This window comes from Watersipora subatra, chromosome 11 (genome assembly GCF_963576615.1).
Source record: "Watersipora subatra chromosome 11, tzWatSuba1.1, whole genome shotgun sequence".
In the NCBI taxonomy this organism is placed as follows: domain Eukaryota; kingdom Metazoa; phylum Bryozoa; class Gymnolaemata; order Cheilostomatida; family Watersiporidae; genus Watersipora; species Watersipora subatra.
The window spans coordinates 37,053,759-37,067,559 of NC_088718.1; the positions used below are offsets into that span (position 1 = coordinate 37,053,759).

The 13,801-nt window shown below is 37.5% G+C and overlaps 2 protein-coding genes across 2 annotated transcripts; both read left to right on the forward strand.

Moving 5' to 3' along the window:
- Window positions 1-5,169: 5,169 nt before the first annotated feature.
- LOC137408028 (uncharacterized) lies at window positions 5,170-6,582 on the forward strand. Its single transcript, XM_068094417.1, has one exon. It carries the CDS (start codon window positions 5,170-5,172, stop codon window positions 6,580-6,582), a length of 1,413 nt encoding a protein of 470 aa, XP_067950518.1.
- Window positions 6,583-6,603: 21 nt separating this feature from the next.
- On the forward strand, window positions 6,604-8,718 carry LOC137408029 (uncharacterized). Its single transcript, XM_068094418.1, has one exon. It carries the CDS (start codon window positions 6,604-6,606, stop codon window positions 8,716-8,718), a length of 2,115 nt encoding a protein of 704 aa, XP_067950519.1.
- Window positions 8,719-13,801: the final 5,083 nt, after the last annotated feature.

Genomic DNA, 13,801 nt, shown 5'->3' on the forward strand with positions numbered 1-13,801 from the left:
ACACTGTGTTGATGGCTCTCTTTAAGCCTCTTCAGCCATTTTGCAGTGGTGTTATGAGTAGTCTCTTTCTCCCAGATGTCCTTCCAGAACTTTGAAGTGCTAGATCGGGGAGGCTCAGACATTGGCCTCTGCAGTTCACCTTTGAACTGGAAATACACTCTAGATGGATTATTGATGAACAGTTTGTTCATTCTCTTGTTATCCCGCTCTTTGGTGTACCGCTTCAGTCATGCCGAGAGTGCTACTAGCTGCTTTTTGCTTTTTATAATATATATATATATATATATATTTCTCAAAGTATGTTTGTCATTCCGGCCATAGATATAGCTATAGCGCACACTGATAATTTTACCAATGCGGCCACATGTTACTATGCCCCTATTAAGAAATATTTTCCGGAAAGTTCAATTACTATATCTGTGGTCCAGGCCAATTCTTATATCATCTCTGTGGTAAAGCTTCGACATTATCTCGCTGTTCAGTCAAACAAACGCAGTACCAGATCTCATTTTTAAATTTGTACGGGTATCAAAAGGTACCAGTATCATCGTATTCAAAGTTTTGATGGATAGCTTCTGGTGGATCAGTAACCTTTTTTATACACACACATTGTTATGTATGAACTGTTATTATTAGGTCAGCAAAATCAGAATTTTCATTTTGTTTTCTCAGTTCATATTAATTGTATCATTACTAAACCAGCTTTCATTGTAGCCGTAGCAAAGCAGATTTAAATTAGCTACTACTTGCTAATTATTTCACATTTACATTTAAACATTTTTATATTTGTTTTATTTTGTTTCTTAACTTATTTGATCTGCACAAAACTTTTTTTTGGTCAGATCTTTGAAAGTTACAGTTGTTTGAAGAAGTTTGAAAAACTCATACGGTTGTTTCATTTCTTCTCTTAAGTTATTTAAATTACACAAAACACTTTTCTCATGAAGTTGGAAAGTTAGAATGGCAAATGTTGTCATATGTTAAATAAAAATAGATCTTCTGTGCAAAGGTTTTTTTTATTATTCGAGCAGCTCCGGAGCATTCAGTAGTATATATAAATATATATATATATTTATCACTATCTACGTGTCTCAAATATTCCAAATAAGGTAATGATAATAATCTGTCCCATTTGTTTCTTCTGAATGCTGTGATTATTTTCAAATATATGGTGAAACTAACTGCATCAAAATTTGTAAGGTTCTTTGTTCATTGTAAAATTTTATTTTGCCATTGATGGCCGCTTGTCTATTGTCGCATTGCTGCCAGTCAGGTCATGACCCAATGTGCTCACTGCTTTAATCACCTTGTTTTTAAAATTGCCAAATGCTCCCATATTACAAGAACATTAGTGAGCCTTTTACACCGAAACAACTACCACAGCCACATAGAGTTTATTACTTTTCCAAACCGCTGACCGTGTCCTCACAGTTGCAATATACTCTGAATCACCATTTTCCTTTTTTGTTTTTAGCATAGGTTTTATCTTTCTTGGCATTTCAGTCTAACACCTCAGAGAATGAGGTTGTACAGAATTTCTGTTTCTGTTCACTTACTATTATTGTTTTTAATATTCACCCAGAGAGACATACTTATACATATTTACTCAACTACATTTTAACTCTCTCCTGGATAAGGTGATAGAGGTATGTACTCATTATAAGTTTATGTTTTTATTCAATATTGACTTTTTAAGATTCTTCAAATGTTGTTTTAAACATTTGATGTCATATTGATATTATATGTACTATTGTTATCATATAGCATTCTTGTTTGCTTTATTTTATCTTTATGTTTCATATTATAATTTGTAGTTTTACGGTGTCTACGTCTATAACAGCAAATAAAATTATATAACAAATGACACCCGTTCGAAACTCCACATTGTCTCTGGGAGGGCAGTTACAGTAAAACTCTACCCTTGTGAAGCGCTGCCTAGTAAAACTGACTCTCAGTGAAACTCCGCTGTAGAAGTCAATAATAAGATTCTGCCAACCAAAAAGAATCTTTCTACTTCTGAACAACAATGAAGTTATACAGATATACGGACATTTATCAACGGATTATTTTGACCAATTGAAGAAGTCAACAAATCATCATATACAGACAATTCCATACGCAACTATCTGCCACTAACATTAAGTTTGAAAGAAGTAAATTACAAAGTAAACAGACATTTCAACTACCGAAAGTCAGACCTCCTAAACTCAAAATCAAATCGAACACTCTGTAGCTGAACCTATAATAAGTCTACAAAAATTTGCACTAGAAGTACACGAGAATCCTACGCCACAGTATCCAACGTCTAACGCAAAGAAGAAAAGATAGTGCCAGAGCCAGTCCGACAATAAGCCAGCAGCCAAGAAGCCAGAGCTTAGAGACAGAGCCAGCAGCTACATCTCCTTCTCATTAGATAAGTTGTTTAACACTGTTTGATTCCTTTACTCAGAATTTTGACTTTATAAATAGGTATAATTGCTTACAGAAACTTGTTTAATTTGAGTTTGAATACTCAATTTGAATAGTTGGAGAAAATCTTGTCTTTACGGTATATTTGTATGCAAAAATTTGAATTTTGAACAATTGTAACAGAGCAATTGCAATTGTGACGACATCAGCGGTCAAGCAAATATCTAACTCGAATTGGATAAGCTGTGGTTAAGACATCTGTTTTCATTTTATTAGCAGAGCAGATTTGCTTTCAAGGGGTTCTTGGCGGTGTGCATGAGGGTAGACAGCCTTGCTGAAATTATTGACAGTGGATAAGACTGTAAAACATTTAGCCCTGTTTACAAAATCACCTTGTGCACTGAAACCTTACACCCTACTCAAATTAGAAATTATCTTCTCTTTGCAACTTGTTTGAATTGCTCATTTGCAACACTGACAAGTCAGTTGACGTTGTCCTAACTCAACCATGTCTAAGAAAGGTAGTTTATCTGATCACAATGAAGATTTTCATAGCGTAGATCTAGTACTTGAACAAACCACAGGTGCAAGTGCTGCTAAAATTACTGAAGACTTTGATTGCACAATTCAACCAGAAATGAATATTGAACATGTTGCAACTGAAGTTGAACCTCAGAAGTTTAGTAGGACTGCAATTGGTAATGTTGCTAAACAGATACTTCAAATCATTGAAAATTGCAGTTTCTTTCACAAATCGCTAATAAACGATCTTGTATCAGAACATTTGAGTTATGACCAATTGGCAGGATGCCAAGCACAATTAGAACATGAAAGAAAAACCATAAAACAAACACATGATCAGTGGCGGAGCATGCTTAGAGAGATCGAGCCAGATAGAAGATTAGTTAATCAAGTAGACCAAGTATTAGCAGATATTGAACATCTAGCAGCTCAAGTTTTGGAACGAATGAGCAAACAATGTGGAAGGAGTGAGAGTGTTGCATCACTTAGTTTATTGGTTGACATCCCAACTACCAACAGTCCTCACTCAATTCAATCACCAGCTAACCAACTAGCTTTTCGTAGTCATGAACTCTCAATTACTGAGCCTGCGCCTTCAACTACTCAAACACACATTTCGAAAGCTAAGTCTAAGTCATACAATTCTGTGAGCTCTAGGGCAAGCTCTAGCATGCGTCGTATGCAGCTTGAAACATCTGCTAACCTTGCTGCTATGAAGAAAAGTTTAGCAGCTGCAAGAGAAACGCAAGAGCTGGAAATGAAGGCACAGCAAATGTCGCAAGCCATTCAGCAACACAAAATGCAAGCTGAAATAGAGGGCAAAGAGGCAAAACAGCTTGTGATAACACAAGCGCTTGAAGATGGTGTTGGATCATTATTTCACCCATCCTCAATAAATAATCAACCCATCGCTGTTTCAACTGGAAATGCTGCAGCATCACATCCAGTTACGCAGTCGCATGAACGAGCTTCAGTTTCACCTGTCAGTGCACACGTTCTTAGATATGTATCTGAGCAACAGCCAGCGCCACTTTCAAACCCACAAAAATATCGTTTCAAATCCGAAGAGCTCCTAAGGCCAAGTCATGACAGGTTCAGTCCGAATGAGTACACCACAGCAAAGAACGCACAACCCGACACACACTCTCTTGCTAAGCTTCCAGGTGTTATAGCAGACACGTCCCATAGATATGATACTAGACACCAGTCAATTCAACCAGCTACTCTCACCCCAGTCACAATCAGTCCCAACCACGAGGTATTTGCTGAAACTTTAGCAGATGCCATAAATACTGTACGCCAGCGACCATCGGAACCCCCAATGTTTCATGGTGATCCCCTCCAGTACCATGACTGGAAGGCGGCATTTGAGGAAGCATTTGACCTCTCAAAGGTTACACCAGGTCAAAAGTGGCTAAAGCTGCGGCAGTACGTGGATAGCAGAGCATTAAAAACAGTAGAGGGTTACTGGAGGCATAAGACAGAGGATGCCTACCAAGCCGCTTAGGCGAAGCTCGATAAGAGATTTGGAAGACCTGAAATAATTGCTGAAGCCTATGAAGAAAAATTAACTAGCTGGCCAGCAATCAAGTCAGGTGATGGTGAGAAACTAGAGGATTTTGTAGAGTTTCTTGAGTCTGTTGTTGGCTGTATTTCCACTGAACTAGACTTGAACTCAAAGGCTGCAAATAAGCAGTTGATCCTCAAACTTCCACATCAGATTGCACAAAAGTGGGCGACAAAGGCTACCAAGCTCGAGAAACATTATGGAAAGTTTCCTCCTTTGAAAGACTTCATAACATTCTTGTCAGACGAATGTGATGTGGCCAAAAACCCTCTGACAAAAACCATTCAGAACCACAAAGAAAAGTCTGCTAAGATCAAGAAGGATAATCAAGCCAAAAAGCCAGACAAAAGGGCAACTATGCTTCTAGCAAGTGAAACAAAAGACTCTACAACATTTGAGAGCAAAACCTCTAGAAACCCAGCAAGCGCCACAAAATCCATTGAAAACAAAAATCAACTCAAACGCATAAAGTATCTATGCTTTATTGCAAAAAAGACAATCATACCATATGTGAATGCTTCAAATTAGGCAAGCTACCACACAGTGAAATTGAAAAGCTATTTCATGAACATAAACTCTGCTTTGCATGTGCAAAGCCAAACCACAAAATGAAAGAATGCAAACATCCAGCAAAGTGAAAAAAGGCTAACTGTGAAAAACAACATCTCACAATGTTTCACGAGCATTATATGCACACAAATGATACAGCCAAATCTGCTTCAGAAATGCAAAACCACGCTTCTGGCAATCAAAACAATTTAAAGCAAAGCAAAATCAGTAATGAAGAGAAAGCTGCTGCGCGCCAATGCACTGACAAAATGCACAAACCAGCGCAAGTTATGTCATGGACCATACCCGTCTATATTTCCACATCAGATAATCCTCAAAATGAAATCCTAGTCTATGCTCTTTTAGACTCAGGATCTAGCCACACCTTTATCACACAAAGCACTCTCAATAAGTTACATGCCAAGACAATCACACAGAACATGAACATAAGTACACTAACAAACACGGAAGAAACGAAGTCTGTAAAGGAAGCTGCACCTGGGCTTCTGGTACGTGGTTACCGCAGACAAAAAGTTCTCAAGCTACCAATATGCATCAGTCAATCTAAGATACCAAGTAATTCTGATGACATTCCCAATTCTATGTCCGTTCAAGACTGGCCTCATCTGCAACACTTGGCCAAAGAACTGATATCTGTAGAGGAAGGCAACAAGTTAGAACTCGGGCTTCTTATTGGTAGTAATCTACCTCAAGTGTTCATTTCTAGGCAAGACATCGCAAAAGGTGATCGTGAGCCCTTTGCAAGACTGACCGATTTAGGATGGACTCTAATGGGTAATATCACATCAGAAACCATCCAAAAGGTCGTAGCTAATCATGTGGATATTGTAGTGAATAGATCTGTTGCTGCCCCATTGAGCAGATCAAACATTGCATTCAGGGTAAAACCTGAAACACACGATGATGATCTTGAAAAGAGGATACTTAAAATATTAAGCTCAGACTTTGAAAGCACAATTTCAGATAAAACTAAAACACTTTCAATTGAAGATATAAGCTTCCTAAAGACAATGAAAGAACAAGTTCACAAAGACAGTGATGGTTACATCACTATGCCATTACCAATTAAATGTGAACCTAGCAGGCACAACAATTCGAAATCCATGGCAATGAATCGATTCAAGTTGCTTCAGAAAAAGTTCACCAACCCAACATTCAAGGAACATTATTACGCTTTCATGAAAGACATCATTTCACTAGGCGATGCTGAGCTGGTCCCTGAATCTGAAGTAGAGAATCCAAAGTCATGGTACGTTCCCCACTTTGGTGTGTACCATCCGAAAAAGCCTGACAAGATCAGGGTTGTCTTCGATGGATCAGCCAAGGTGGGAGGCATGTGTCTCAATGATCACCTTCTTGAAGGACCAGATCAACTTAACAGCCTGATAGGCATTCTTTTGAGGTTTCGTAAAGAACAAGTAGTACTGGCATGTGACATCAGTCGTATGTTTCATCAGTTCCGTGTTGTTGACAGACACAAAGACTTCCTAAGGTTTTTGTGGTTTGACTCTTAAGGTGATATTGTAGTTCATAGAATGAAGGTGCACCTTTTTGGAGCTACCTCTTCTCCAGCCTGTGCCACATTTGGCTTAAGGGCCTTATGCAACATGAGTCTTAATGAGAATGATTCCGCTAAGCATTTCATAAAGAAAGACTTCTATGTCGATGATGGCCTCACCAGCGTGCCAGACAGTGAGGCAGCTAAAGCAATGGTACATGACGCCATAGCCATCTGCAAAGAAGGGAATCTGCGGTTGCACAAATTTTCCTCAAACTCTGCCGACTTTCTCCAAGCTCTCCCAGAGTCTGAGAGGAACCTACAAGACATTCAACTACTAGAACCAGATATAACTTTCCAGCCTCTTGAAAGGACATTGGGACTCATCTGGTCACTGAAAACGGATAGTTTTCAATTCAGTTCAGATCTAAAAGCAGGCCCTAACACCCGTAGAGGTGTACTATCCACGATAGCATCCATCTACGATCCTCTTGGCTACCTGTCACCATTCATTCTCCAAGGTAAGAACATCCTCCAAGACATGTGTAAGATGTCAGCAGCTTGGGATAGTCCTTTGAACGATGAAATATTGACACGGTGGGAGGACTGGAAATCTTCATTGCCAGACCTGTCAACTGTAAACATCAGTAGGTGCTACAAGCCAGCCAACTTTGGTGCAATCAAAACCGCAGAGATTCATCACTTCTGTGATGCAAGTACTTCTGGTTACGGATCAGTAAGCTACTTACGACTCGTGAATGCAAGTGACCGAGTCTATTGCTCTCTTCTCATGAGCAAAGCTTGCGTAGCACCACTTAAGCCTACTACTATCCCTCGTCTAGAACTCCAGGCTGCAGTAACAGCAGCCCAGACAGCTAAGCTCATCAAATTAGAACTAGATATGGAAGTTTCAGAAGTATTCTGGACAGATTCCCAAATCGTTTTGGGATATCTAAAAAACACTTCTAAGAAATTCCATGTTTATGTTACCAACCGGATTCAACAGATAAGGGAACTTACTGATGTGGAAGGATGGTTCTATATACCTACTTCTATCAACCCTGCTGACCATGCCTCTAGAGGGCTTACAGTACACCAGTTAACGAAACCCTCATGCACTTGGTTCACTGGCCCAGAATTTCTCCACCATGAGCCGCTGGTCATTCCTCAGCAGGTGACACCTCAAGTTAGCTCTGAGGACCCCGAGGTCAAGTCATTGGCAACTACTGTGCATAACCCTCCTCATAGGACGCTCTATCAAGCGCTTCATGCCTGTTCCTCTTGGACAAGGGCTGTCAAAATAGCCAATGTTTTCTTCAGCAAACAAAACTCTTTGAAAAGGAAGTCACTTGATTCCAATGCAGCAATCACCTACCTTGTCAAATCTTCTCAGCAGGAACATTTCCCTGAACTTGGATCCATGCTGACTCCAAAGCAAATTAGTCGAGGCAGTAAGATTTTCAACTTGAATCCCTTTCTTGATGAAAGTGGAGTTATGAGAGTTGGAGGTCGCCTCAAACATAGTACCAGTCTAGATTACAAACAGAAGCACCCAATAATCCTTCCAAAGGATAGCCACTTCACTCGAATCATTCTTCTACATTTCCATGAGCAAGTAGCCCATCAGGGAAGAGGACTCACTCTTGCTAAAATGAGATCCTCAGGCTACTGGATTGTTGGAGCCAGAGCTTTAGTCGCTTCTTTAATTCACAAATGTGTGATCTGCCGGCTACATCGCGCAAAACCAGTTATTCCCCAGATGTCCTCTCTACCACAAGAAAGATCCGAGTCGTCGCCCCCTTTTAGCTATTGCGGAGTTGACTGCTTCGGACCATTCCTAGTAAAAGACAGGAGAACAGAGCTAAAGAGGTACGGCCTGATGATCACCTGCCTTGCCAGTCGAGCAGTTCACATTGAGTTACTGGATGACCTAACGACCTCAGCATTTATTAATGGTATACGCAATGTCATGGCTATTCGTGGTCCTATCCGGCAAATCTGGTGTGACCAGGGGACAAATTTTGTTGGTGCCATTCCAGAATTGAGCAGAGCAGGACTCCTAGAAATTAAGTTAAACCCTCCCAATGCTAGCCACATGGGCGGTGCTTGGGAGCGGATGATAAAACTGCCAAAAATGTCCTACAGTCATTGATGAGAAGTCACAGTGGGAGGTTGAACACAAGTGCTCTTCGAACCCTACTCTATGAAACTATGGCCATCATAAACTCACGACCTCTTTCCGTTGTCACAGAGGAAGACATACCACTTTCTCCTAATCAATTACTGACCATGAAGTCAGACATCATACTGCCTCCGCCTAGTGAGTTCGGTGATGCTGATATATATAGCCGAAAGCATTGGCGGTCAGTTCAGTTTCTAGCCAACGAATTTTGGAAACGTTGGCGAAATAAATACCTGACTTACCTTCAGGCCCGCCAAAAATGGGTTACAGGAAAATCTGATGCAAAGATTGGCAACATTGTCATCATCAAAGACGATAATGCACATAGAAATCAGTGGATTAGAGGTAAAATCACAGAATGCATTAGCTCAACGGATGGGCACATTAGATCTGTAAGAATACTCATAGGCAACCGTAACAACCCTCACCACTCTGGTAAATATCTAGTCCGACCTGTCTCGAAGGTCATCACACTCATAGAAGCTGAAAATGACTAAAAACTGACAGAATAATAACCTTTGCTAAGATAAAGATGAAAATTTTAGGTGGGAGTGTAAGGTTCTTTGTTCATTGTAAAATTTTATCTTGCCATTAATGGCCGCTTGTCTATTGTCGCATTGCTGCCAGTCAGGTCATGACCCAATGTGCTCACTGCTTTAATCACCTTGTTTTTAAAATTGCCAAATGCTCCCATATTACAAGAACATTAGTGAGCCTTTTACACCGGAACAACTACCACAGCCACATAGAGTTCATTACTTTTCCAAACCGCTGACCGTGTCCTCACAGTTGCAATATACTCTGAATCACCATTTTCCTTTTTTGTTTTTAGCATAGGTTTTATCTTTCTTGGCATTTCAGTCTAACACCTCAGAGAATGAGGTTGTACAGAATTTCTGTTTCTGTTCACTTACTATTACTGTTTTTAATATTCACCCAGAGAGACATACTTATACATATTTACTCAACCACATTTTAACTCTCTCCTGGATAAGGTGATAGAGGTATGTACTCATTATAAGTTTATGTTTTTATTCAATATTGACTTTTTAAGATTCTTCAAATATTGTTTTAAGCATTTGATGTCATATTGATATTATATGTACTATTGTTATCATATAGCATTCTTGTTTGCTTTATTTTATCTTTATGTTTCATATTATAATTTGTAGTTTTACGGTGTCTACGTCTATAACAGCAAATAAAATTATATAACAAATGACACCCGTTCGAAACTCCACGTTGTCTCTGGGAGGGCAGTTACAAAATTTATGTATAGTCAAGGTCATCTAGTCATTATTAGTATCAATTTGTAAAAAATGTTTTACTCACCAGTTTTGATTAGTTGATAAAGTACAAAACAAATAATTTTTTGATTTCAACAAATATGCAAAACATGAAATCAATTTCTTTCTAATCAACTTTCGACCAATTCAACTCTACAAATAAACTTGTCTGACAAAAATTTACTGTTAACATTCGATTAGTTAATTCAAATACAAAACAAATGGTTTTATGAGTTGGCAAAAATTTCGAACGCAAAACAACATCAATTTCGTTGAAATCAATTCACCCACCGATTCTTTGCAAAGGGTTAATAAAACCATTCTTGCACCTGGCGGTTTGTGGCGCGGACTCACCTGTTTTCACTTAGTAGTGTGTAGCATAAAATTTTTTGAGTAGCTCTTAATATTTGGTTTGTTGGATTTGAGTTATGCTATTTCAAAGTCCCTGTCAATACAGCTCTGTTACACTTCCTAAATCCATTTATCAGACAAGATTTTGGCACAGGCGGCAGCGGGGCTATGATGTATTCAATATGTTTTGCAAATCATGCTCCGCATTATCTTCAACATTATTATTTTATTATATAATCTTTATAATCCACAATTTTTTTATCTTAGCAAAGTTTTCATTAAAAACATCTATCAAAGACGTGGCCGTTCACATATTTTCAGCTCATATAATGGAACAAATTACTCTACTGCAGTAAACTCAAACTCTGTATGTATTATATTATTATATTTATGTGTTCCTCTTTGTCTTTAGTCCTAGGATATGTAGCTCTCACTATGTTGCATACGCAGGTTGGTAGTGATCACCACTCTGCTCTTATAAGTCCTTCTGGCTGTGTTCAAGCAGGTGTAGGGGCATGACGTTCTTTGTCTTTTCATACCATATTCTACATCTCATTTTCTTAAAAAACATATTTTCTTGAAATATTAAACTTTTAGGATCTTTTGATAACTTATTGAATGTTACTTGGAATTTATATCACATCTGTTGAAGACAGTTGCCACACAAATCCATATAGTTGCAAAACTTATTAGGGTATTGTCGGTAGTTATGATGGCCCATACTCAACAGACCTGGTTTTACAAATTAGAAAGTCTTTAATCTCCCCACTTCTGCAGCACACTTTAGACCGATCTAAAAAATAGAATGCCATTATTATAATTTGTGCATCATACAATCATCTCTTTCTATCCCATGCATGGTAGTTTTCACGCTGGAACTACAGCTTCACAAGTTAAGAAACATAAACACCATATACCAATAAAACAAGTGTGATATAAGCGTACTGTATTTTACAAGTGACCTACTTTGATGAAGGCTCATTAAAAAACTAAATCTACTGATTCTAAGTTTTTATTCTAACATGTATCTACTGTAAGCTTTCAATTTGGGAGTTAGGTAGATCAAGATTAAAAACTTACAAAATGAACACTTGATTAACAAAAGCATAAATAGGTCAAGCCAATAATTTGAAGCTTTGATTCTGAGATTCAAAAGTGAACATTGATCAATGCATTTACTTTAAATTTCTACAAGTGAGAAGTGAGCATTAATTGTAGACATTAATCTAATTTACTAGCTAAAACAACCAGAGAAAATCTAAACTAATCACATTGCTTATAGTTAAAGCTTTCAGCTAATTAAAGTTGAAATTTTTGTCCAAAAACATTTGATTAATAGTTTCTGCATAAAATCGTACATGTCATACGATATAAATCATTATTATTATTGACCTCGAATCTCTAGACTTCTTGTTATTACATCCCTTTTATCTGTTCATTGTGATTTATTATAATTAAGTGAAACGATAAAATTAAAAATTTGTTAAAACTAGAGACGTCTAGTAGTAAATAATGAATTGACTTACTACAATCAATTTTGCAATGTTTCTTGTTAGTATATTTAAGTATTCATGAGTAGTAAAATTATGCTTTTTAGTTTAACTTACCATATAGAAACGACTCAAACAAAAATATAAGAACACTTACATTTTCATATTTTCCTCAGCAGCATAATGCTTGTCAGCTCTTGCTATAGACTGTCTGCCTCAATACAGCTTTATTGTTTGTTATTGCGACCACAGGCCTATTTGTCTGACCGATAGCAGTCTTAATGGGCCTACTGAGTAGGAAAATAATGACACAACGCTGATCTCTTAATTTCAAATTTTATGACACAACGTAGGCTTGATACGATGCTGCATGTACCTTAATGTACAGTACTGATGTCACAAAGTATTGTTTGGATTAAATCCAACGCCACGAATAGCTATGCTATTGCATATTATGGGCTTTATCACTCCTCCAGCTTTTTTCTTTTGCTGAACTAATTTTGTTGATGAAAATAAATCACAAATAGAGGCACAGGTTTCACGATGTGTTAAAACCAATAAAGAGTTTGTAATTGTCCTTGCTCTAACCTTTAAATGAGTTTTGCAGTTTGTTTAAAACTGTACATAAACATTCTATCAGGTTATCATGTAGTAGCTAGGCTCAATGGCTTCAACGAATCACATTTCTGCCTCATCAAGATTTGTATTCATTATTCTTATCAGGGTTTGATTTTACCGTTGTAGTTCATATGCTTGCTGCTAAATAGTCTCGGTTCAGTTTACTAACGAAATACTCTACTTGCTTGAATGTCTATCAAAAGATGTGTCTCCTGTGGTCTACAAATGTGCAAAATGTTGACAATCACTCTGTTAAACATCTGATTTTTTCTCTCTATGTACCATACGATGACATATGTCCAGTGAGGACATATGTCATCGTAGTTTCCCACCTCCTATAACCATGACTATTCTTGGCAGGTTTCAACAACAATGTTTGCCATTGAGACACCATCTCTAGCTAGCTGGACATTGGTTTACAGATGAGTTCCTTTACCCTTTGTCAGCTTTTTTTTTAATCCTGCATCATTTTAATTATTTATTTTAATCCTTTCTAGCATGCTTCTTGCCACCTAGTGAGATTTTAGTAGCAAAAAAGTTTGTGAAAACGTCTGTCACTTCCCTGTCTACTAGATGCAATTTTTGTTATCAAGCTATGTTACTAGCTCTAACTTGATGAGAAGTTTCTTTCATGGTACTATAAAATGACATATAAATAACTATATAATGACTATAATATATATAATTACGTATAATAACTGCGGCTTTTAAACCTCAACTTCTCTAGCCAAACCATCAATAAGACTAGATAAAAGTACAATAAAGTAATTATTATTTTTGATAGCCAATATTTATTTTTAACTATTTATATTTATTTATTAACCAACAAATTTTATTTTGCCATCGTGAGCATTTTATTCTCTTGAAACTTTGAGAATTACCTAAAGCTAAACCTAAAGAATTACCTAAAGCTAAACCTAAAGCTACATGACATCCTAAATTTATATCACAATTATAGAAAAATTGTTTAAGTAATTTTCGAAATGCTGTGTTTATGATAAAGATATTGAAATATTTCTTCTAGACCAATCACCACGGGTTACTGCAGCAATAGATGAATAGCCAAGGGGCAGATATGTAGCGTTGTAAGGCTATCAATCAGCCTATTTAGAAGCAGATAATTTTTCTCCATTAGTATAGGATAGTCTTAAATCAACAGATTTGGGGAGAAAACAAAAACAAGGTTAATATCATTGAGGTTGAAAATATAACTCTGTCGTAAGGATAAAAACTTGTGGCGAATGTGGATGAGCTCTATGGAAATGCATGACAGCTTCATTTGACTTCTGACTAGTTTACACTGAGCTC

Bases quoted from the DNA above. Each gene is read 5' to 3' on its own strand.
- LOC137408028 (XM_068094417.1), top strand. From the start codon at position 5,170: ATGTTTCACGAGCATTATATGCACACAAATGATACAGCCAAATCTGCT.
- LOC137408029 (XM_068094418.1), top strand. From the start codon at position 6,604: ATGAAGGTGCACCTTTTTGGAGCTACCTCTTCTCCAGCCTGTGCCACA.